Here is a 25,096-nt window from a genome sequence, read left to right as displayed (position 1 = left end):
AAAGGCTCATTTCTGGAGAACGAGCACCCACGTGTCGCCAGCACACGTTCCTCAACAGGGCTGCTTACCTACTTTTCCAGGCTTGCTGGTCAGTGCTGAGAACGTGAGGTAGGTGACATAGCAGCTTATGAGTCCGGACTGCAGCACCCCAGAGTGCGGCTGTCCTAGAATGACAGACAGAAGACGGGCTTCAAGTCCTGGCAGCAAGACACCATACCCTAAACAGATTCCTCCCACAGTGGACGAAGCTTCTTAAACTTGCACACCATCCTTTACCAGAGAAAAGGTAAATCTAATGAAGTGTTTGTCCCAGAAAAGGAAAAACAATAGAATAGAATAAAATGAAATAAAATTGAGTGGGGATATGGCTCCTTAATACTGCTATTTTAAAGTTGCCAAATTCTGCCCAACTTTCCATAAACAATTCTTCAAAACTTAAAGCATATGCAACACAATGCCCAGACCCCTGTGGGCTTTAAAAATTTGTATGTAATATGTAATATGTATGTATGTATGTATGTAATATGTATGTATGTATGTATGTATATGAGTGAATGCATGCAGGTGCACAAGTGCCACTGTGTGTGTGTGTGTGTGTGAGAGAGAGAGAGAGAGAGAGAGAGAGAAGGTCAGAGAACAACTTGCAGCAGTCAGTTCTCGGCTTCTACCTTGGGGCCCCAGGGATTGAACTCAGGTCATCAGGCTTAGCAACAAGTGCCTTCACTTGCTGAGCCATATCTCAAGCCCTCTCTCTGTGATGTTTATAACATTAGTTCATAAACCACGGGATCAGAAAAAATAAAAAAGACACACCATCATTATTTAGCTTAGTGGAATAGAAACATTTGTTGTGAATTGTACAAGGTCATTAGACAATCCAGGAAGCTCAAGCACTTAGCCGTCGAGACAAAAACAGAACAGAACAGAACAAAACAACACCAAAAAACAAACAACTTTGGCCACACAAAGTACAAGACCTGGTCCAGGCTAAAAACAAAAGCTATGGGACATGACAGTCACTGGGAGAGGGACTTTTAAAGTTACAATATTTAAGTTACAACTTAGTGTTGGAATCATTTGGAGTAACTTCAGAATCCAGTGAAATTTTCTACCACAAGGATTCATTCAAGCTTCTTTCTGGTTAAAATTCCTTCTTAAATTGCCATTATTCAACTCAACTCAAATTATCAACAGAAGTATTATAATAGGCTTTCATAATTTTGATCTTTGGAATGTGTACAAGACACCTTTAGAACTAATGGCATTAAACAAAATATGTTACATAATCAAAATGTTCCGCCAGTTGCAGAAGGTAACATTGACCCAAAGGAGGTTTTAGTCATATTGCTATAGCAGCTACTAGCGGCTTCCTTTTTCCTTGAAAAAGATGAGTCCTAGGGAGCCCAAGCTGGCCGCCAACACCCTATGCGGTCCAGGCTGGCTTTCAACCTCTCATCTTCCAGCGACAGGCACGCCAAGCCATGCTCACTTTTCAAGTCCACTATTTTGGAAAGGATTCAAACAGGCTATACGTTTACTATCCATATTTCTTTTTCCTGTCAGGACTCTGAATGGCACGTATAGATTAATCACCTATAGAGTAAGATCCTTCAGGAAACACCAGACTGGGGACATCTTCATAACTCTGAAGACAGCATGACATGTAAGATGTCAGAGGTCGTTTATTAATGACAATTCATGCCTCTGCTCTCTAAGGTGCTTTCAAGCCCCACTGTCTCCCCCTTTGTGTGAAACAGCCTGAGCCAGGCCAAGCTCATACAGTCATGAGACTGGAAGCGACCAGGACAAATTTTCCTGTTTCCTGGCTCATGGGCCAGGTTGTCCTTGGTTGCCAGTTACCTACCCCAGACAATCCCCTAAACAGCTCCTCCTAGGGTCTGGCATTCAAATTTCAGCAGGACACAACAAGGCACATTGATAAATCTCTTGCTTAACAGAAGTAAGCACATTTCCCATTTAAAGGCTCCCTGCAGCGTACTGTCTATCTTGCTTAAGTTGAGATCTTTCTGGACACAAAGTAAACCCTTCCCTCCAAATGAACATGGGAAAGGAAGCAGAGGTTTGAGTTCCAGCCACAGGATTAAAAAACAAAAATCAAAAATGAAACAAACAAACAAAAAACCAAAACCTACCAAAAAAACCCCACTGGGTTTGTCCAAAATCAGAAAGGAAAAATACATATAGAAGAAGACAAAACATGCTTACGATTCTGGACACAGGGCGAGATGGCTGCCAGAGAGATGAGCACGCACAGGCCCCCATGCACTCCCAGGAGGATCTTGTTGTCGGTGCAGTCGTCCCACTGTGTGTAAAACACTCCCATCAGAATCAAGCCTCCAGCGGCTATGGAGTACATGATGAGTGTCGCCAGGGACAGGGAGGCGTACCACAGCTTGTTGCTGGCAGTGCCCGCAGTCCTGTTTCTCCCGGAAGGAAGTAGGTGAGGTGGAAGAGAGAGGAAACAAGTCAGCAAAGGCCTCCGTTCTCTGCAGCTTTGCGTCCCTCAGATACTGTCTGACAGGATCAGGCCCCAGCAGGAACATGGGAAGCACAGACCAGAAGACACTCTGAGCAGTGATTCCACTCCACCTCAGCTGGAAAGTTCTTGCAGTTTTACAGACTCTTTGGCTTAGAATTATCCCTCAATATGAGTTCCCTCTCCTAACCCAAGTGTGTTCATCAACTAAAATAAACCTCCACCAGCTTTACCCTAGCGTCTCCGCTCGGAATGCTGACAGCCTGGGGGACACAGTAGTAGCACTGAGGTGAAGATGGGAATTCAGCGGCGCTGGCTTTGAGCCTGGGGTTGCCATGGCCTCTGACTCCAAGTGCTGCCAGCAGCTCCTCTGCCACCACCTTCTCTTAGAGAAGCAAACAGATCCCTCACAGAAGCCTGGGCGGCCCCAGTTCTTTTCTCTCCGTACTGAAAAGAGAGCCTGCAACAGGGCCACCTCTCCACACCACTATCAGGAAATACTAAGGGAGAAACATTACACTGAACAAAATCGGGGAAAGAACAGTTGAAGAGATGGCTCTGTGGTTAAGAGCACTTGCTGCTCTTGCAGAGGACCTGAGTTCAATTCCCAGCACCCACATCAGTGAGCTCACAACTGCTTATAACTCCAGCTCCAGGGAATCCAATGCCTCCAGGGGAACCTGCACTCACATGTACATACGCTCATATTGACATGCTCACATGTACATAGTTTAATAAATATTTAAAATTGAGGAAAGAATAGCTGTACGGGGGGAGGGGGGTCTGGGCAGGTAGCTCAGTCAGAAAGCGTGTGCCTTACGAGCATGAGAACCCAAGCTTGATTTTTAAAAGCTGGGCATAGTGGTATGTACTTGTAACACTAGTACTGCGGGTGGGTGGGGGTGGAAACAGGTGGATTCCTGGTGCGCCCTGCCATCTAGTCTAGCCTACTTGGAGAGTTCCCGCCCAAAAGGCAGCCAGCATCTGAAGAATGTCAACTAAAGCTGTCCTCTGGCTTCCATGTGCGTGCACAAATGTGTTCACCCTGATAAACATGAATATGCACACTCATGCACATACAAGAATGGGGAGGGGAGGGGAGGGGAAGGGAGGGGAGGGAAGCTATAGGAGGATGTACCATAAAGAAAATAAGAGAGGGGCTAGAGAGATGGCTCAGTGGTTATGGGGGCCGCCTGTTCTTCCAGAGGTCCTGAGTTCAATTCCCAGCAACCACATGATGGCTCACGACCATCTATAATGGGATCTGGTACCCTCTTCTGGCATATAGGTGTACATGCAGATAGAGCACTCACACATAATAAAAAAATAAAATTCAAAAAAAAAAAAATAAGAGAAGAATCTGCTTGGCAATTTTTATAAATATTAATAAAGGAATGAGTAAGATTAGCGGTGATATAATTCTTCAGAAATGCTTCAGAACAGAGGAGAGTGTTTATAAATGTTAAGCATGGAGGGCAGAGCAAAGGAGCACTGGCTGGTTGGGTATCAGCTGCCTTGTGATTCAGCTGCTCTCAGTGTTAGTGACCACGCTCCTGCGACCACGCTCCTGCACCCATGCTCCTGCGACCACGCTCCCTCAGCCTTCAGAGAAAGCAGCATGCTTAACCTTTTCTGAGAGCTGAAAGGGGTTCAAGCAACACAGCCAAAATGCTTTCACAATGAAAGGCTACTCTCACCAGAGGCAGAGAAAATAAGAAGGAAAGGCCAAGAGATGATAGTGACTGTTGTATTCCTGACACCAAGCCAGGCACTCTGATGACCGCAGAATCACCCCATCACACAAGGGAAAGGAGAGGGAAAAAGAAAGACTTTGGGAGGCAAAATAAAATCAGTAACAAGAAGACAAAAATGAAGTACACACCACAGTGTGAACACTGGGCTGGTGGGAGGGACAGGGTCTGGTCTTTGACTTGTTATTAGGTAAGTGAGGATTTCTGACAAGATAGTCCAATTAAGTGTTTGGCCCTAGCCTCTCCCCTGAGCTCTAGACTCATCTTCCTCACTTGTCTCCACTTGAGAAGTCAGACTGGCACGTTAACCTCGGCACATCCAGATGACTCCACGGTCACACCCCTCTCCTCTAACCTCAGCACTCTTGCTACTGTGAGAACAAAGGGGGAGGAGAACATGAGAACCATAGGCGCGCTCTCCACCTCCACATCTTCCCCTCACCTCCTGACCCAGACCTGAACCATGTTCAGATTGTACCAGAATCCGACTACCTTGCCAACCTGGCTCCAAGCTCCACCCCTCACTACCAGCTTATCTACAGCAGCCTCCTCGGCATGCACCCAGGGCCCTCTCTGAGTTTTCAGTTTTTAAAGTAAGAAAAGTGCAGCTTCTTCAAAGCTCTTCTACTCTTTCAACCTTTCTTTTAAAAACCAAAATCTTAAGTCTGAAAATGTTGCACTGTGGTGAAATACTGCCCCAGCAGGTGCAATGCTGGGGGTGCGGGCTCTCCACTAGCCCTCGGAGGCACTATGATCTGGCCCAGGGCCACCTCTGATATCATCTTTTGTACTTTTCCCACGCCACTGGGCCCCAGACACAGATGTCCCTCTCTCTGTTCCTTAAACAAGCCCAGCAAGCTCCAGTCTGAGCGAGGTCCTCCCACAGGACAGCCTGCTCGCCTGCTTCCCTACTATGACACGATCAGCCTTGTAGAGCAGGCTAGGGCTTGTCCCCGCCTTACTGCCACTGCGTAGGATGGTGCCTGGGAAGAGAGCTGCTCGCTGAGAATGCTATAAGGAAATAGCACAGGACAGTAAGGGCAGCACAGCAGCTGCCATTCCCGCTGCTTTGGCTCCTGATGGCATCCTGCTGGAGGCTGTCCCAGTCAGCACCTTGACTCCTCATTTTCCCAGCTACCATGCCCGCCACGGTGCTGTCTGGCACACAATGCTGAATGAGAAGCACCCAGGACAGGGAGCAGAGAGGACCAGGTGATGGGCAGGCTGGCGGGGGCCCAGGCTCAGGGAGAGGCGGACCAAACTAAGGGGAACTTAAAATCAGACATGCTTTCAGCATTAGTTCTCACTAGTAACACCTGAACAGACTATCTACCACTGTTATTTCATCACAGTTATTTATTTATGGAGGGGCATGCGGGGTGGAAGGCATGTGTGTGCCTCAGCACATGTGTGGAGGTCAGAGGATAATTTATAGAAGTTCTTTCCTTTCACCACACGGGTCCCGGGGATTAAACTCAGGTCATCCAGCTTGGTGGCAAATGTCTTTACCAAGTGAGCCATCTGGCCAGCACCTGTACCTTCCATTACTTCAGTTGTATCATAGAACTGGCATGTCAAATTGTGAATGTAATGTAGAAAGCAAACAACAAAACAAACTACAACTATTAAACGTCTAATTCAACCAATCACACCGTTTTATGGTACTAGATCTGGAAAATCTGGGGTCAGAGAGGCCAGGAAACATTTCTCTGAGTGACATTGCAGAATGGGAAGGGACAACAGAACTATTCAGCTGGTTTGCAGGTCCATGGCATATTTGCCTTGTGGCTTTTGGGATCTCTTTTTTGAAATGAAAGAAAAGTAAAGAAAAGAAATATCATCTAGTTGTCCCACTGAGACCAGTAATTGTGTTTTCTGGGTCAGTCTTATATCAATTCTATTTAAAACTCATCAAAAAAGGAGGAGGAGAAGGGGGAGGAGGAGGAGGGGAGGAGGAGGGGGGAGGAGAAGGAGGAGGAAGAGGAGAAAAAGCAGCAGGCAGAGGAGGCATGAAACCTAAAAGAGAAAAAACAATGCTAATGAAAGCTCAGCTTAGTATGAATTTTAGGCTGACAACCTGACTACGTTGGCAAAAAGTTTCTGTAGGGATTCTAGCTCAAGGCAACGTTACTGACTGCAAAGATCTTTTTAAGGATTTGCTTTTGTGTATGTACATGCACGTATGAACGTATGTCATCTGTGTGCAGGTGCCATGGAGTCCAGAAGACGGTGCAGCATCCCCTGTGGCTGGAGATGCAGGTGGTACCAGCAGTTGCAAGCTGCTCTGCATGGGAACTGGAACTGAGTTAGTGGCTCTGGAAGGGCAGAGAGTGTTTGTCAGCACTGCACCAGCATCTCTCAAGCCTGGCCGCAAAGCTCCTAAGCTGTTTTTATTGAGTAGTTTCTACAAAGTTTTCAAAGTGGCCAAACTCTTCCAAAGGGCCCATTAAACATTGGCATTAATAATCAGTCCCAGAAAAAAAATGGTTCGAGAATTAGTCAAAGCACTCAAGGAGGGCTTGAAGCACAAACACGCCCTGGGGAACGTGCTGTGTGACGCACAAACCAGGATTCTGTGTCCACAACACTAATATCGTACATAAAACACACAACGAGAATACACTCTGCAGAACTCTGAGGCAGTTCTAGAAGGGAGTCCAAACGTCCAGAGCTGACGGTGTAAGCTGCCTGAGCCAGGTGCTGGGAACCAAACTTGGGTCCTCCAGAAGAGCACCAAGCGCTCTAATCACTGGGCAATCTCCCCAGCCCACACATGGAAATCTGGTCCTACTTGGAGGCACCTAATCTAATATTCGCAAAGTAATAAAATGGCTGGCTTACACCATGATGTCACTGATGTGTCCCTATGGCTGCCATGTCATCTCATTACCAGCTTCAAGGAACAAAAGCAGAACAATGTTCAAGCTGAAGAGTATGTTCAAAATAGAAAGGACTGAGAAAGTGTGGACAATGTGTTGTCTTATTCAACATAAAAATAAAATGCACACTCATATGGCACTGTTATAGGGGTTTTTTGGTTTTGCTTTTTTTTTTTGCCAAAATAAAGTATAAAATAAAATGATGCCTAGAAAAATCTATAAAATACCAGTCACAGTTCATATATGCCTAGAATCCTAGTACTCAGGAGGCAAAGGAAGGAGAATCATGAATTCACAACCAGTCTAAGCTGCAGAGACAGACAGACATAAAGCAATAGTTTTATTGGATATAAAAGAGAATTACTTTAAAAATAAAGAAAGTCAGCTCAGTGGTAAACACTTGCCTAGTATCCAAGAGACCCAGATAATCACCAGCACCCCCAAACAAACGAACAGCACAGACCAAATGCAGAACTGTGGAGTCCACCTGGCCTGAGCAGAAGGCCGGGTGCTTGTCTAGCTATCAACAAGAAAGAACTTGCTATTAACAGGCACTTCCCCTTGGCCTGGGATATGAACTGTTTTCAAGGCACTCAGAGTCTATCATTTTACAGGCAAGACAGCATCCTAGGACAAGACAGCAAGTTTTCCCAAAGAAGGGATCCTGTGTCTCTTGAAAAGTAGAGACAATTTCCACTCCCCAAGAAGTCAGACATGGTCCACACAGCCAGCTAGCCACACACAGTCCACACAGCTAACCAGTCACACACGATCCACACAGCCAGCCAGTCACACACGATCCACACAGCCAGTCACACACAATCCACACAGCCAGCCAGGCACACACAATCCACACAGCCAGCCAGGAACACTCAGTCCACACAGCCAGCCAGGAACACTCAGTCCACACAGCCAGCCAGGCACACACGGTCCACACAGCCAGCCAGGCACACACAGTCCACACAGCCAGCCAGGAACACTCAGTCCACACAGCCAGCCAGGCACACACGGTCCACACAGCCAGCCAGGAACACACAATCTACACAGTCTACACAGCCAGTCATACACAATCTACACAGCCAGCCAGTCACACACAGTCCATACAGGCAATCACACACAGTCCACACAGCCAGCCAATCACACACGTCCACACAGCCAGCCAGTCACACACGGTCCACACAGCCAACCAGTCGCACATGGTCCACAGAGCCAGACATAAAAGGCATAAGCAAGACAGGAGGGCAGAGAGGACAGAAAACATTATCAGAGAGGAGACAATGGAAAGGCTACACAGAATTGACTCCAGAGCAGGTCCCTTCTCAGTGAGTGAGAGCTTTCTGCAAAAGTCACCTACCAGTTCTTGTTCCATTTATGTGCAAACTCCACAATCAGGAGGAGCTGGATAGCAATGAAGAGGAAGCTCCCTGTGACTCCCACATAGCGCCAGGCTGCAAAAGACCACCACCCAAAGGGAAGTGAGGTGAGCACTGCACACGGTTCATTCATGCTCATTATAGCTCTAGTGCGTGTCCATTCCCACACACCCACACGAGGTAGATGCTAATCTCGGTCTTATTGCTAAACACGAGATAAGCCTGGAAGTTTGTGATGCTTACTGTCTCTTTGACAGAATCCAGACTCGCCAGAGAAACCAGCTGCTAGGCACCCTTGTAGGGGACTGTCTTGATGATGTTGATTGCATTTGGACGATCCATCCTAATTGTCAGAAGCCCTTCTTGGGCAGAGGAGTCTAGACTGTATAAACCGGAGAGTGATCTGAGCAGCAAGCGGGCATTCATTGCTCTTTTTCCTAGGCCAGTGGCCAGCTGCTCCAAACTCCTGCTGCCTTGACTTCCCTACCATGAATGAGGCTCTAGAGTAAGCCTTTTCTCCCTTGAGTTGCTTTTGTCTTCTTTTTTTTTTTTTTAAGACTTTATTTATTATGTATACAATGTTCTGTCTACATGCCAGAAGAGGGCATCAAATCTCATTCTAGATGGTTGTAAGCCACCATGTGGTTGCCGGGAATTGAACTCAGGACCTCTAAAAGAGCAGCCAGTGCTCTAAATCTCTGAGCCGTCTCTCTAACCCTTCGTATTTTATCATGGCAACAGAAAGGGCAGTACTCAGACAGTTGGCAAAGCCTCTCACACCCATAAAGGGCAGAGCTGGGACGTGGACATCAGAGTCTGGCCCTGGAGCATCCAAGCTGAACCTCATGCAAACTAACAGCTGTCTCAATAGATGCAGGACTTCACACAATCCACAGTGGCCCCAGATTCACACACTAATAGAAATATTGCTAGAAAAAAAGGTCAAGAGTTTAAATTTTAATGGGCAATGAGTCTTGACTATCTAGTATGGAAATGAAGTGTCAAAAGCTCAGGCCTAGCTTCGGCTCTGCCATTCAGCAACTATAATGCTAGATGAGTGTGGTGGTTTGACTAGGGATGGCCCCCATAAACTCGTGTGTATAAATGCTTGGCCTACAGAGAGTGGCCTGATTGGAGGAAGTGTGTCACTGTGGGGGCGGGCTTTGAGGTCTCCTATGCTCAAGCTCCGCCCAGTGCTGCCTGCAGATCAAGATGTAGAACGCTCAGCTCCTTCTCCAGCACCATGTCTGCCTGCATGCCGCCATGCTTCCGCCGTGATGATAATGGACTAAACCTCCGGACTGTAAGCAACCCCAGTTAAATGTGTCCTTTATAAGAGCTGCCACGGTCATGGTGTCTCTTCACAGCAACAGAAACCCTAACTACGAGAAGGAACCAAACCCTAACTATGAGAGGTTTCAGGCTCTCTCTAAAGAGAGCTGGAGCTGATCTAAGGACTCTTAGGCCACTTCTCTCGCTAGATATGGTATCTCAAACATGCTAAGATATACATGAAAGTATCTTTGTGGAGAATAAAATCTAGTTAACAGTGTTAGAGATAAAAGGAAGATTTAGATACACCATTTTTTAAAGCATATGAAAAACTGATACAGTCCTGAAGTTGTAGCTGGACCTTAGTAAGTATGGCTGGTACCGAGAAACTGCCATCTCCTCTAAAAAAAGTGGATGTATTTGGTTGAGCAGACTGGTTTTTAATCTACCTTAATTTAGATTTCATCCCCACTTTCACCTGAGCTCAGAATAGGGCATCCTGCCCTGTTTCAGTTATGATTGGTGGCTCCATATTAACTATCAATTAGGATTATAACTCACGTTATATAAATCACAATGGGTTTAGAAACAGGCTGAAGGATGCCTCCCTTGCCAGCTTTCCCAGCCCACAACTGTTTCATGCTGCCGGGCCTGTGTGGTACTCAGATAACAAGGTCCCCCCATGGCAGGGGCATTCTGATGTGCTGGATCTGCTTTCAATAAATATTAAAGACCTCCTTACTCTCCAAGCCAGTAAGTTCATCATTCCCATTGCTTAGCCAACAGAGGAATAGAGCCTCTCACGGGCTTCCAGTAAGTCGAGGAGGAGGAAGGGCAGTGGGACTGGTAGGCAGGTAAAGCTGCCTTTACAAAGCTCCTAGGAACCGCTACAGCCAACCCAGGGCACCACACTTGCTAGGCAAGCATACTACTACTGAGTTAATTCCAACACCCAGGCATTCTTTAACGCATAGAAGAATCAGCAGTGCAAATTATCAAAGACACCAGATCACGTGTTTGAAGAGTTTTACAAAATGTGTGAAAACAAAATAACTGGTAAGCCCAGGATACCCCAACTGTACCATTCAGAAAGCTCTCCTGATCTGGAATGAAGAACGCTCCTGAGCACATGGCCCCCAGCAGCAGAAGTTTAAAGAACCAAAAGCTGGGGAGAGAAAAAAGGGAAATATATTTAAATGATATTCAAAGACGGACAAACGATCTCTTGGAAGGTAGCATGCCAGCCCGTGTTTCCGTCACTAGGAGTGCTCTCTCCAAATCAAGGGACATGATGAGTGACTGTAGAATGCCTTTCCTTATAATTAGGTACACTTGGCATGGCCTCTGATTGTACAAAACTCTATTTCAGGGCAGGGAGGTAATGACCTGAGAGAAGACCTTAGCAGAAACAATAAACTCTCTGTGTAACTCAATTTCTTATCATGGCCCCAGGTATTACAAATAGCACATTTGCTCTTAGGCTGTGCTATTTCTAAGATGCAGCCCAAATCACTGTCAAAATTTTCACTAGCAGAACGTCAGCCAGTGCTGGCGAGCTGCTCTTAGAACACGTCTGCGAGGACAGGAGACTTACCCATTGTGAATGTAGGCCCGGCAACTTTTGCTGTTGTTGATTTTCAGCGTCAGCAGGCAAAACACAAAGAAGAAACAGGCCATTCCGAAGCACACTCTATACACTGCAGAGTACCCCATCAGGCTCTCACAGGTGTCGCCAGCTTTAATGCCTTTACAGAATTCTTCAAAAAACGGAATCTGAGGGAGAAGATGCAAAAGCTGCCCGTCAGAGCTGTGCTAAGAGAAGAACTGTCTGTGAGTGTTTGCTTAGTCTTAAATCAAAACCCAAGGTTAAAATAGCCATGTGCGCTGGGCGTGGTGGCACATGCCTGTAATCCCAGCACTCGGGAGGCAGAGGCAGGTGGATCACTGTGAGTTCAAGGCCAGCCTGGTCTACAGAGTGAGTCTAGGACAGCCAAGGCTACATAGAGAAACCCTGTCTCAAAAAACAAACAAACAAACAAAAAATAGCCATGTGCACAACAAAATCAATAACAAGAACAACAAACTCCCTATCCGCTAAAGACGTTCCGTTCTAGCTGGAAAGACGGCTCAGTGGTGAAGAGCACGCACTTACTGTTCTTCCACAGGACCATGGTTCAATTCCTAGCACCCAATGGTGGCTCACAGGGCTCTGCAATTCCAGTTCCAGCGAATCCAATGCTTTATTCTGAGCTCCAGAGGCACCAGGCACACACATGGTGCATAGACATACACACAGGCACAACACCCATACACATAATATTTTTAAAGTATAAAGACTTTTTCTTAGTTTTCTTTTGAGCCCCCTTTCAAAGACACAGTCACCATAAAAGCACTGCTAGATCTTTATTTACTCCAGTGACTTTCCACATCAGAATTTCCATTGCATTTGTAGGTTGTAGGTGTGTACTTCTTGAGACACACAATATATAACATCAAAGGGGAGAGACTGCCTACATAATCCCCCCGAATGTCACTCATTTCTACTGAAGGGCCAATGGCTTAGATGGTGGGGGATTTTTATTCATTCACAAATAGAGCAGTGTGTATACACATCTCTAATCCCAGCACTCAGATCTCTCCAGTCTCTCGGTCTCTGAGGAGGGAGGGAGGGAGGGGAGGGAGGGAAGGAGGGAGGGAGGGAAAATCTTTTTTGAACCTGCTGCTGTTTGGGGGCGGGGGGAAGGGAAGTTCAGCCAGCAAAGGTCAGAGTACAGAGGCAGAGACAGCCCAAGTTTGCTTTCCTTCACAAACATTACCCTGAGCCACCCCAATGAAAATGCCTAGTTACCGCTTTGGAGTAGCAGTGAAGAGTGGACACAGAGGTACAGGGAGCACCATGAGGAGAAGATGAGAGAAGCCATAGGAGTGTTTTCTAATATGAGTGGGCATCCGTCCAGGTTCAAATCTTCAGATGGTGAAGCAATGATGTGATGGTGAATCTTGACTCTCAACTTGATCAGACTGAGAAATGTGTGTGGGGTGGGGTGGGGTGGGGTGGGGTGGGGGGGGTGGGGGGGGGGTGGGGAGGTGTTTCCAGGGAGTATCAGTCTACATCCTGAAGACTGATGTAATGGATTCTTTTTTGTTTGTTTTGTTTTTTCAAGACAGGGTTTCTTTGTGTAGCCCTGGCTGTCCTGGACTCACTTTGTAGACCAGGCTGGCCTCGAACTCACAGAGATCCGCCTGCTACTGCCTCCCTGAGTTGAGTGCTGGGATTATAGGTGTGTGCTGCCACCACCACACCCGGCTCCCTTGGTGGATTCCTAATACAATGGCATTGTTGGGAGGGCCTGAAAAGTAGGTAGAACATAATTGGAGAAAGGAGGTGCCTGGGAGCATCTCTCTGGACTATATGGTTTTTGTTTTATTTTTGAGGATTTCATACATTTTAATCATATTCTTTCCATTCCTTCAATTACTCCCAGATCCTTGGCCCCACTCTACCCACTCAACTACACATTATCTCTTTTCTCAAAAGAAAAAAAAAACCAAAAGCCACTGAGTACAATTTGTGCTGGCCAGCTACTCCTGAGCACTGAGCCTGCCTCGTTGTGGTACTGCCACAGTCTATGAGTCCATATAGACATCAGCTCTGCTGTATCTGGAAAACCCGTTTCCTTGGAGCCGTCCGCCACCATCTCTCCTGGGCTAGGACTTCCCCTGGCATGTTCCTTTTCTCTACTTCCTGTGTCATAATAAGGCCCAGAGATAATGAGCCAAGTGACCACAAATCCTCAGAAACCATGAGCCAAAATGATTAATTCCTCCTGTACGTTGTATCTTCTGGGATCTTAGTCCAGTAAAAAGAGAGGCACATCAATGTAAGTAGGGACCACAGACAAAATGGCTGCTTCAGAGCTCTAACCCCAAACAGAAGCCGCATCTGTGTGCACAGTGCTGGTGACGAAGAATGCTGCTTTAAATCAGCAAATGCTATATTTATAAAGAAGAAACTCGACAACCTCGCTTAGACCATTTAACTTATTATATAACTTTTTTGAAGATGTGTTTATTTAACCAGGAGGTGGTGGCACAGGCCTTTAATCTCAGCGCTCCGGAGGCAGAGGCAGGAGGATCTCTGTGAGTTCAAGGGCAGCCTGGTTTACAAAGTGAATTCCAGGCAAGCTAGGGCTACATAGTGAAACTCTGTCTTGGGGAGGGGGGAGATGTGGTTTTTTTTAAGTGTATGGGTGTTTTGTCTGCATGCCTGTCTGTATACCACATGTGTGCAGTGCCAACAGAGTGCAGAAGAGGTATCAGAAACTACATGATTGTCAGCAGCCATGTGGGTGTTAGGAACTGAATGCTAGTCTCCGTGAGAGCAACAGGTGCTCTTAACACTAACCCAATGTTTCTGCCCCTGTGACTGACTTGTCCATAACACATTGTTGTCTGTCTTTATTTCCTCTTTCTCTTCCTTCCTCTTTTTTTTTTTTTTATTATATATTTTTTTATTTTTAAAAAATAGGACCTCACCCTGCAGCCCAGAGTGACCTCGGTCTAACAGTAATCCACCTGCCTCAGCCTCCCAGGTGCTGGATTACAAAACTTGTGTGTTGCCACTTTAAGCATACACCCTCATGAACTCCTGTACACACTGTAATACACGCACACTGGCATGGTCCCTAACTACACCAGGCCACCTTTCCTGTTTACCCTCCCCCCACGTCCTACCCCTTTCCCTCCTTTCTCCTTTGGAACACTGGCAGGTACAGACTTCTCGGCCACCACTCCCAGTAAGCCCCTCCCTTGTTTCCTTACCTCAGGCTTTACTGTGGCCGAGGCGCTGAGGACTATCAGAGAGTGAGTATGCGGCATTGCAAATGTGAACCAAACTAAAAGTAGGCAAATAACCCCTGCTCCAAGCTTCCTTTATGCTCTGTGGGTGACTTAGCACACTTAGCCTTCAATAAGCAGTGAGTATTTCAGGCAGTAACCTCCAGGATGAACAAGCCAACAAGATTTTTAACAAGAGGAATTTGCTCTGATTAAATATTTGCTGTTCCAAACTCTATTCCAGTTTTGGGAAAAGAAAACATACATCACACACAGATCCCGTACTTGAGGGTGTTACCTCTTTAAGTCTGTTCTGGGCATCCGAGGACATCACACACAGAGTCTGTGTTGTTCTGTGCAGGCCTCTGGGAGCCAGGGCTCTCCTCCCATCCCACAGAGAAATCAAACTGAGAGCTAAACTAAGCATAATAGCTGAGAGGGACTTAGAATCCTGACTCCACTGCTCACGTGGGCTAGTTTCACCTTTCCCAGTCTCAATTCCCCTATCTTTAAAATGAAATGATCTCATAACGTTGGCCAGAAAACTCCTCCAGATAATGTGTGTGAAAGGCCAACTACAGTTCCTTGCACACAGTAGCCACTATACAAATTCAGGCACTATATAAGATACAAAAAGAGCTTTCCGGAGAGGGAGTCAGACACACTGCAAGGACCACTGATGGGCCCATCTGATCTAAACAGGGTAAGGTGAGCATCTGGCGGCTCCATTCACCGTATCGAAGGATTTAGCAGATCCATACAATAAGATGAATGGTTCCTGGTCCTACTCTATAAGAACTGAGTTCCAACAAGACACAGTGGCCTCGATTCTAGTCCTAGGACCTAAAAGGCTGATGCAGGGATACCACAGGCTAGAAGCCAGCCAAGGACACATAGCAAGCTTAAGGATAGGCTAAGCTACAAGACTGTGTCTCAAAACGCAACGGGCTAGGGATGTGGCTCCGAAGTAGCACACTCACCACGCACACGCAGGGTCCTGGATTTGATCTGCAGAACTTATGAAAATGAAACAAGAGTTCCAAAAACATAAACAGAACTCTGAGACATGGTCACCTACTACAAGAAAAGATTCCAAGGTGTGAGCGGAAGTTCCAACCTCAGGTAAAGAAATTGGAAACAGCGGCCCTGTGATCCTGCCTACAACGGTGGGACGCCAGCAGTGCCATGACATCCATAAGTGTGACTAAGTTACTAGCAAAAGTGAAGGCAAGAGGAGTTGAGGCCATGGCTCGTTTGCTAAAGTGCTTGCTATGTATGGCAACTTGAGGATCCATCCAAGGTTGGGTCCCCAACATCCATATAGAAAGCCAGGTGCTAAGGTACATGCATTTAATCCCAGCGCAGGGGAGGCTGAGATAGAGGAATCACCGAGGCTTGCTGGGCGAGCAGTCTGGCTGAGTAGTAAGCTGAAGGTTCAGTGAGAGATCCTATTCAAACAAGTTGGGAACCAAAGGAGGACAGCTAACATCAAGCTGGCCTCCATATGCATTTGTACATACGAACATAGCCACAAGCACCTACACACAACATGTACACACACATTAACATGCATACATACACATGACACACACACACATGAATTTTTGGGGGGTAGTTCTCACAGAAATGGAAGGGAAGTGGGCGTTACATGGCTCAATGACAGTATGACTTCAGAGATGAAACTGTGATCTTAGCCAAGCTAATTAGTCTTACATTTCATTCTATCAAATTTCTGGAGCTTCACATGAAATCATATTGCTGAGAAAGTGCTGGGCAGCTGAGCGTGAGTGATAAATGAACTCGCAGGAACTAGAAGAACAAGACCTAAGAATTCTTTTTCATCATCCCTCACTTGAAAAGAATGTTGGAATGGGCGGGGGTGTCTTTCTCCCCTCATCTCCGCTTTAGGCTCCCTTAGATTCTTCTCCCTGAAGTACTTCTGACAGCGCAGTATTAGCCTGTCACCACAGGACACAACAGCTGTGAAAAAGAAATACTGAGCCCGCCTCCACCCTCTCCAGGACAGTGTGTACAACCAGGGTTCTTTCTTCAGTATGTTAGCATCCTGCAGCTCTCTGGGGAACCTAGGAGTAGTAAAACAGTAACACCAATTAAGGCTTGCCTCTCTTTGGGTGAGGTACATGGCCTTTTTTTTTTTTTTTAAAGAAAAGTCTCTATATATTGTGTCCTTATTAAAGGCCAAAAATGGGGGAGGGCATAGCCATGGTCTGGTTGTACCTGCCCCTACCACTTCCCAAATCAGGAGCATCACCCCCCGCCCCCGCCGCAAAGCAAGTCGTCTGGATAGAGAACATATAGGCAGACTGACAATGTAGTCCACTGTTTGCGGCTAGTGTGACCAAATCCCTAGAAATGGCTCTAACTGAAGTGTTAAATAAATACACCGTCAGTCCAAAGCAGAGAACTCACAGGAGACGGATGGTGCAGGACCGGAAGAGGGGCTCCTCCAGACACAGAGGAGTCAGTGACATCCACCCCACCCCCCACAGAGAATTAGGTTAAAGTGAAGGCAGAGCACATGAGGCAGAACCACATGAGCAGCTGACTCTGAAGGAGAAAACAGGAGTAGATCACAGTGAAGAACAGTGCAAATGGGCCATGACAGAGGCTGTCCTGTTCTATGTGACACTGTCTGTGAATAAAAACACAAGCTCCTGGGACGAGGATTCCAAGTTGTGAAGTTGACAGGCCATCACAGAAGTGAATCACAGCAACAAGTGGGTGGGGCTTCATTTAATGACAGCCTGTCCCGCAGGAAGTGTGGGCGAATGGCTCCACAAGGCTGCTCCAGAAAGACAGCTGGGCTAGAGACAATGGGCATGTTGGTACATGCCTGTAATTCCAGCAGTCAGGAGGCAGAAACGGGGGGAATGCCTCAAGTTCAAGACCAGCTTGGTCTACATAGCAAGTTCCAGGGCAGCCAAGAAAGGGGTGAGGATTTCCGGGTAGCCAGAATGCACATGGCAAAGGAGGTGACCGTGGGAGCTGATGCTCCTGGGAGGGTGGAGGGTGAAGAAGTGGAGGAAGGTCAGCCCTGAGCCCAGAGAAATGAACACCCCAGCAGTGCTAAAAGCCACAGTGACAAATCTCAGAGCCAAATCAGCTAAGCTCCTCTTAAAGGTGTGGCCCGTCATAACAGACACAACTGCACGCATGGCTGATTTCTGGGGAAATTTGAAAAACTCAGTCAAATTAGGGTTTGTACGGGTACTCTGTTCCCTACTGCACACTACATGACACACAGGTATTATCCATATTACAAGTCTGAAGAGTAGCTCAACTAGTAGGCTACTTGCCAAGCACACGGGGGCCTTAGGTCTGTTCCCAGTGCTATAGAATCCATTGGCAAATTAATCAATTTAAATCCATGCTAATAAGGAACTAAAATTCTAGTGAAATGTACAAATAACCATAGCAATACACATACATTAGCCATGCATGGATACTTCAAGTATGCTCATCTGTTAATTTGAGCTATTTATGATTTCTTTTAAACCTTGGTAGGACATGAGAATCAACTGTTTTCCATAAGATGGGACAGCAGATGGGCGGTGATGGTGCACGCCTTTAGTCCCGGCACTTGGGAAGCAGAGGCAGGTGGATCTCTGTGAGTTTGAGGCCAGCCTAGTCTACAGAGTGAGTCCAGGACAGCCAGGCCTGTTACACAGAGAAACCCTGGCTTGAAAAACAACAACAACAACAAAGATGGGACAGCAACATATTTAAACAACTGGCGGTTCTGCGAGCCCAGACCACTTGCTTCCTCATCCTGTGCCTGAGAGCCATGGGCAGCGGACACTCAGGGTCCGGCTCCAGCACTCCTCACCTGACCCTGGGACCCCCACGTGCTCATCCTTACATTCTTCATTAACCCTTCATCCCTAGTGTGCTTGAAATGGATACATACAAATAATTCTTTTCCCCATAAATTAGTTCCATTTATTTCCTGATGCTATATAGAATAACAGACACTAAATTGTGCGTGTCTAGCTAGGGATGGGGTTCACACAGCCCTTACCTACAACAGAAGCTATAGAGGCTCTGGTTGCCTAAGGATAAAGTTCAGGCCACTAAAGTTTGTCTCTCGGAGAAAAGGAAAATAGCTATATGTGACGTGTATAGAACTATTGGTGTCTGAAATAGGAGCCAGAAACCCGACAGCCCATAGGTCAGATCCAGCCAGTCTCCCACTTATGTAAATAAAGCTTTAGTGGAATGGGGCCATGCTCACTTGTTGGCATTGTTTGGGCCGCTCTTGTAGTGCAATGGAAGCCCAGAGCCCGCAGTGTTTACTAGCAGACATATATGGGCAAAGTCTTCCCAGCAACAAGCTTTGCACACCACAGTTAACTGCTGACGTATGCATGTATACTGCAAAGGCCAAGTGACAACTGTGACAACTCATTCTAGCCATCCCAATGCAAAGGAGCAGGAGCCGAGAGGGGCACATCTGGGTTATCCTGTGCAACATCTGGCCATGGCCTCTTCCTTTCCGCCCTCTTCCTTACCAGATCTGCTTCACACAGAAGCTGGTTTAAAGAGAATCAAACTACAGAACCTCCCGCATGCAGTTCTTAGCGAGTAAAGAGGATTTCTATTTATTTTTTGATACAGAGTCAAAGCGGGTAGGGGCGTCCAGTGCTCAAAAGTCTTAAGCAGCATTAACAGAAACCCTCACATCTGTTCCCTCTACCCCAGAGCCACAGCCTGCACAACCAAAAATAAAACCCACACTGATGAGAGCCGGCATGTCGCCACGTTAATTTTAGACCAGCATGTTGACTATAGAGAACTGCCTCTCTGAACTGTGCCCGCTGTGGTTCTGGTTTTGGGCGGGGGTGCAGGGGAGCTCCTAAGGTCCTGTGCTAAGGCTCTCCTTCACCTCAGCTGTCTACCAGACATCCCCAGGTGGAGGTCACTGGAGTTTACATATGTGTGCCAACCAGCTCATTCTCAGGGTCTCCTTCCATACACACTTGCCTCAACCCCTCAAGTGCTGAGATTACCGGCACATACCACAGAGGCCAGCTGCCAAGCCACTGCTCTCCTCACCTGAGGGGTACAGAGCTCTATGACAACCACATGTTGGTGAGACTTTGTCCCAGCACACTAAACTGGTACCTATACTTACATGCACAGATAAGGCAATGAAAGCAGCAGATTTTGGGGAGTTTTTAAATAATGCACTCAGAAGTTGGACACTATGGTGTTTGTAATCCAAACACTCCAGGGGCTAAGAGATAAGACCCTATTTCAAACACACACACTCTTTGTCTCTGTCTGTTTGTCTGTATGCCTATCTGTGTGTCTCTCAATCTAAAAAAGACAAAACAGAACATAGAACATACTCAGTACTTGGCAGTGCCCACCTATTGTGGCAGTGCCCACCCAGCACTAGAGTGGCTATGGCAGATGCTTACAAGTTCTAGCCCACGCTGAGCTACATAGAAGGTTCTGCTGTTCTGTACACAGTTAGGCCCCGTTTCAAAACTCCATACCCCAAAAACAATGTACTGAGATTGCCGTGACCAAGGTAATATCTCTTATCATAATTTGTGGAAAACATCAACATTAGAGCACACTCATCTCACTTTACCTGCAGGTACAGCAGAGCATACCTGTAATGCCAGCAAAGTCGAGCATTTAGGAGGCAGAGGCAGAGGCAGAGGCAGAAGGAAATTCAAGGTAATCCTCAGCTATGTAGTGAGTTTAAAGTCAGAACGAGGTACATGAGATCCTGTCTCTAACAGCAGAAACAACAACGGATGCCTAAAACTATGGGCAATTAGGCTGAGTAATACACATACAATCCCTATGATAAAATGAAATAGTATAGCAATACACTGTAATAAAGCAGCCAACGTCACTATTCTTGCACTTGGAGCCATATAAAATAAGAGTTACTTGAGCTAGGTGTAGTGGCACATTCCTAAAGTCCCAGTATTTGGGAAGCTAAGGCAAAAGGATCACAAGTTTGAGGACAGCCCAGGACACTTATGGAGACCTTATCTTAAAAGAGAAGGATGGGAGGAAGAAGAGGAGAGAGGAGGAGGGGCTAGTTACAGCGTGTTGGTACAGTAACCGCCCAGCATGTAGGAGGCCCTCAGGTCAGTCCCCAGTGCCAATATCAACCGAGCAAACAAACAAGATAAGGATTGCTTGAACAAAAGCACTGGTACCACAATACCAGATCTCACAACCAAGATGGCCACTGAGTGGTGATTGGTGATAGAACGGAACAATTCATATCCTAAGCAGGATAGAGTGGGACAGTGCTGCATAATTTAAAGCTTTGAATTATTTATTTCTGGAACTTTCCATGCAATATTTTTGGACTTCGGTTGAAGCCAGATAATCAAAAGCACAGAAAACAAAACTAGGGTGAGGGTGCGACTGCGTTCATCACATCCATGGGCTTCTTCCTATCCCCGCCACGGCCATGCTGCTTCATCCTAGCTCCTTTATAACAAGCGACGGTGTCCGTTCTAACTGTAAGCACCTGGCTACAGTCACTTAATAGATGTGTTTGATGACAAAACTCACATTCTCACCTCGTTATTCTCTTAGAGCAAGGACAACCTTTATAAAGAAGAGTCTGCTTGCTGGATGGTGGTGGTGCACGCCTTTAATCCCAGCACTTGGGAGGTAGAGGCAGGTGGTTCTCTGTGAGTTCAAGGCCAGCCTGGTATACAGAGTGAGTTCCAGGACAGCCAAGGCTACACAGAGAACCCTGTCTCAAAACAAAAACAAAAACAAAAACAAAATCATGATGATGATGATGATGATGATGATCCTGCTAAAATCTGGGGCCTTCCAAAGAGTTCTGTGCAAAGGATCTGACAGGCATGGACAGTGAGAAAGGCCTATTGCTTTTTGGTTCCTGACGATCGGTTACTAGATACAAGTCGATTTCAATCCTTGACTCGGAGTCTAACAAAAACCTCTCAGCATAGCACGAAGAGCTGCAGCAAGTTCAGAACAATTTCCCAGCACCACTCACTGTGTAGAGGTCAGAACCTAGCAGAGAGAGGCCAAGGCTGGGACTTGGAGAGAGGGCTTGTCTCTGGCCTAGTGACCTCATGTGAAAAGTAACCATGTTTTCAAAGCTGTTTTTGCTACAGACCCAGGCTGGGAAGGAAAGGAACCAAGGGAGGGGGCCTAAGAAGTGGAGCCCAGCTCCCGGAACCCTCAGTCCTAGTGATCCCCATGACCTGAGGTTCTACCCAGCTCCCCAGTAAGGCACACTGACATGGAATTCAGCTCTTTTCAGAACATTTAAGTCATTTCATCTCCGCTAGGTTAAAATAATAAACTTAAAAATTCTCCAGAATCAATGAACCGAGCTAGCAGTGCTTCTCTTTACTTGACAGCATTCTCCCACAAAAAGCGTAACAGGTAGCCGCTGAGATTCTGCCTGGGGCTTGAATTCTTGACTAAACAACCCCTGAGCCTCCGTCCCAGCTCTCTGATCACTCAACCAACAGAAACCAAGCTCAGTCAGAGGCAGGCTTGTGCGCTTCAGGGAGAATCCCTGCCACTGTGAACCAGGACAAACTGTATGGTGTTCTGCATCATGGTGGAGTAGCTTTCACCAATGATGTTTATCTGTTTTTAAAAGACAGATGCGGGGTGGGGGTGGGGGGCTGGAGAGATGGCTCAGAGGTTAAGAGCACTGACTGCTCTTCCAAAGGTCCTGAGTTCAATTCCCAGCAACCACATGGTGGCTCACAACCATCTAAATGTGATCTGATGTCCTCTTCTAGCATGCAGGCAGAGCACTGTATACATAATAATAAATAAATCTTAAAAAGAAAAGACAGATACATGAAACACAACCTGGGGGCAGGTTTCAGTTTCCATGTAAAACCAAATAAATATTTCTTTTGTGGTTACTCTGTTTTCCACTTCAGACCAAGGCTGGGACTTGCAGGGACTGTTTGCTTCTGGTCTAGTGACTTCATGCTTTCCTTGACTCCTTTGAGCCCATTTCTAGCTGTACGATGACAGGAAGGAGGCAGGTGGGACAGTGACCTTTCCAGAAGGAATGCTTGCTGCTACTATGTCCAGAGAACACTCAGGGGTCAAGGAAAGCTCTGCTTACTAAAAGGAGGTCACTGCTAGACGGCAGTTCCTAGACAGGCTCCTTCTCCCTACACCTGTGCCCATAGTGTTTAGGAGACAGGGGAAGCCATGCTTGCTTTAGGCTAGGACCGAAATTTCTTGGAGTTATCTAGCCAACAAGCAAACGTAGTGACAGGAGCAGGAATACACTGGCCAGACATCAGGGAGCCTGGGTTTCAGTCTCTGCTATAGCTACTGCTTTCAGCCTTGGACAAGCCACTTCACTTCATGGGCCATGTCATCTGTCATGGCCACTTAGGGCTCTTCCATTCTTCCACTCTCCTTTATTCACCTACCAATTGATTCCAACTATATCCTTTAAAAAGCAACGCTGTTCTCTCTGTGTAACACTTAATAAACCCCTGCTATTTACCGTCACCTGTCATAGACGTGAGCTACCTTCTATTTTTGTTCATTTCTTTGATTAGACACTTGAGCTGTAGGTCTTAGGAACCCTGCCACTAGCCCAGGAGGGTGAGCCACAAACAACACTGGCAATCATATCATCACGGCCTTCTCAGTTCAGGGTGAAATGAGGAGAGAAAGTAGCTCATCTGTCAACCTACAGTCTTAAAATAGTCTGCATGGCAGTGTCCACTCCAGAAACCACCAGAGGAGTGCAGCACGTCATCCAAACCAGCTGGCCAGCTAGATGTTGCACTTAGCAAGTCTTTCAAAATCCAAGCAAAGTAGCTTCTGTGGCTGAGAGTCAGGGCAATTATGGGTGACTCTAAGAATCTGGAACAGGGCTGATGTGGGAGAAACAAGTCGCAGGAGCGCCCTCAGCTCACCCCTGCCATCAGTTATCTTGAGAAGGAAGGCTAAGGACCGGGGGGTGGGGGTGGAGAGTAGAGGGGGAGTGGGGGGTGCCAGCATGGCCAACTCACAGCACAAACCATGTCTTGTACTGGATGCAAAAACACGAGGGAGGGGGAAAGATGACTCTGCCGTTATCCCCAGTCCTGTTCCGAGTGAAGGGATCCCTACCCACAGTCCTTCGTTGAAGACAGCCTAAGGCAGAGATGAATGGGCTGCCTCAGGGGAAGCAGGGAACACGTGTCAGGGTAGCATTTGAAACATGGGCCGAGAGACCATGACACCACAGACACACCGGGATGGGGAGACAGAGAGGATAATAAAGGTTCTCACAGGTGGAAGAAAGTTCAACACTTACTACAGTAGGTGCTGCAAAGGTCCCAAAACAAGGTGAGGGGGGCAGGAGGTCACAGCCAGAAACCACAGGCTTAACGTTGAAGGAATTTGAGAAGTTGACTGTTCTGGGTATGACAGTAGGTAGCCTTTGGATTCAAACTAATGACAAGTAAGCATTGGGTCACTTTTACCTTTTCTTATATCATCTACCAATGCCACCATATGTTAATAAAGACAGATAGCTTTCTTTTTCCCCAAAAAGGTCAAGAGCAAGTGAAAATGTGTGAGGAATACTTAGTACATTGAGCTCACCCCTATGTGCTTTGTTTTGCTTTGGTTTGGTTTCGGTTTTAGTTTTTTGAGACAGAGTTTCTCTGTGTAGCCTTGGCTGTCCTGGACTCATTTGTAGACAAGGCTGTCTTCGAACTCACAATGATCCACCTGCCTCTGCCTCCAAAGTGCTGGGATTACAGGCATGCACCACCATTCCTGGCCACCCCTATGTGTTTTGTAGGAATGAATTTTTTGGCTACAGAGAGAAATCCTTTAAATTTATCCCACTAATCACATTCAAAATCCACAGCTATCAGCCTCAAAGTAGCTTTGCCTCTTAAGAAAAATGCAAAAAAAAAAAGAAAAGAAAAGAAAAAGAAAAATGCAAAACTTGTGGTCAGTGTACATTCAACGCCCAAGGTGAAAAGAAGACAGAGCAGAACAGAAGGGCAGGAATAGTTCTGGGCACCTGGGTTCCTTTATGTGACCATTCTGGCTGCAGAGCAGGGAGCTCAGTTAGCAAGCACGCTGGAGTGAGCTTTACAGACTAACTTGCATGGGCCCGGGCTGAGAAACAAGACCCCCTTCTTGCTTACAGCTAGTCTACTGTAGCCTGCAGTATTTTCTGTCTAGGAACTTGAGACATCACTCTGATCTCTGATCCATTCGGCCTTCTGGACTTTATAGACCATTTGTCTATGCTTCTGTCCTCACTCATGGGGTGGAGGCGGGACACGGGCGCTGGCCAGGTCCTCCTCGGGGAAACATTTGTCACCTGTTTAGTCTCCCTTTTACATTCATTCATTTGACTAGAGTCTCAGACAGGCTCAGCGAGACCTCAACCCCTGCGCCACACTCAGGCCTCCGTTTACTACTTTTCTTTTTCTAATAGTGTAGTGCTCTCTCTTTAAATTTCACGAG

At 46.7% G+C, this 25,096-nt stretch overlaps 1 protein-coding gene across 1 annotated transcript in view; it reads right to left on the bottom strand.

Annotated features, from left to right (window-relative positions):
• Window positions 1–25,096, bottom strand: part of Serinc5 (serine incorporator 5) — a 94,258-nt gene that overhangs the window by 16,395 nt on the left and 52,767 nt on the right. The window contains exons 3-7 of the mRNA XM_051172621.1: window positions 11,367–11,545; window positions 10,855–10,937; window positions 8,482–8,575; window positions 2,227–2,438; window positions 69–164 (exon numbers count right to left, since the gene is read on the bottom strand). Of these exons, the coding sequence (XP_051028578.1) occupies window positions 69–164; window positions 2,227–2,438; window positions 8,482–8,575; window positions 10,855–10,937; window positions 11,367–11,545 (664 nt within the window). The remainder of the gene's footprint in view (window positions 1–68; window positions 165–2,226; window positions 2,439–8,481; window positions 8,576–10,854; window positions 10,938–11,366; window positions 11,546–25,096) is intronic.

This window comes from Acomys russatus, chromosome 30, assembly GCF_903995435.1.
Source record: "Acomys russatus chromosome 30, mAcoRus1.1, whole genome shotgun sequence".
NCBI lineage: Eukaryota > Metazoa > Chordata > Mammalia > Rodentia > Muridae > Acomys > Acomys russatus.
The sequence above is the reverse complement of the archived record's forward strand: the minus strand, read 5'-3'. Positions and strand labels throughout refer to the sequence as shown.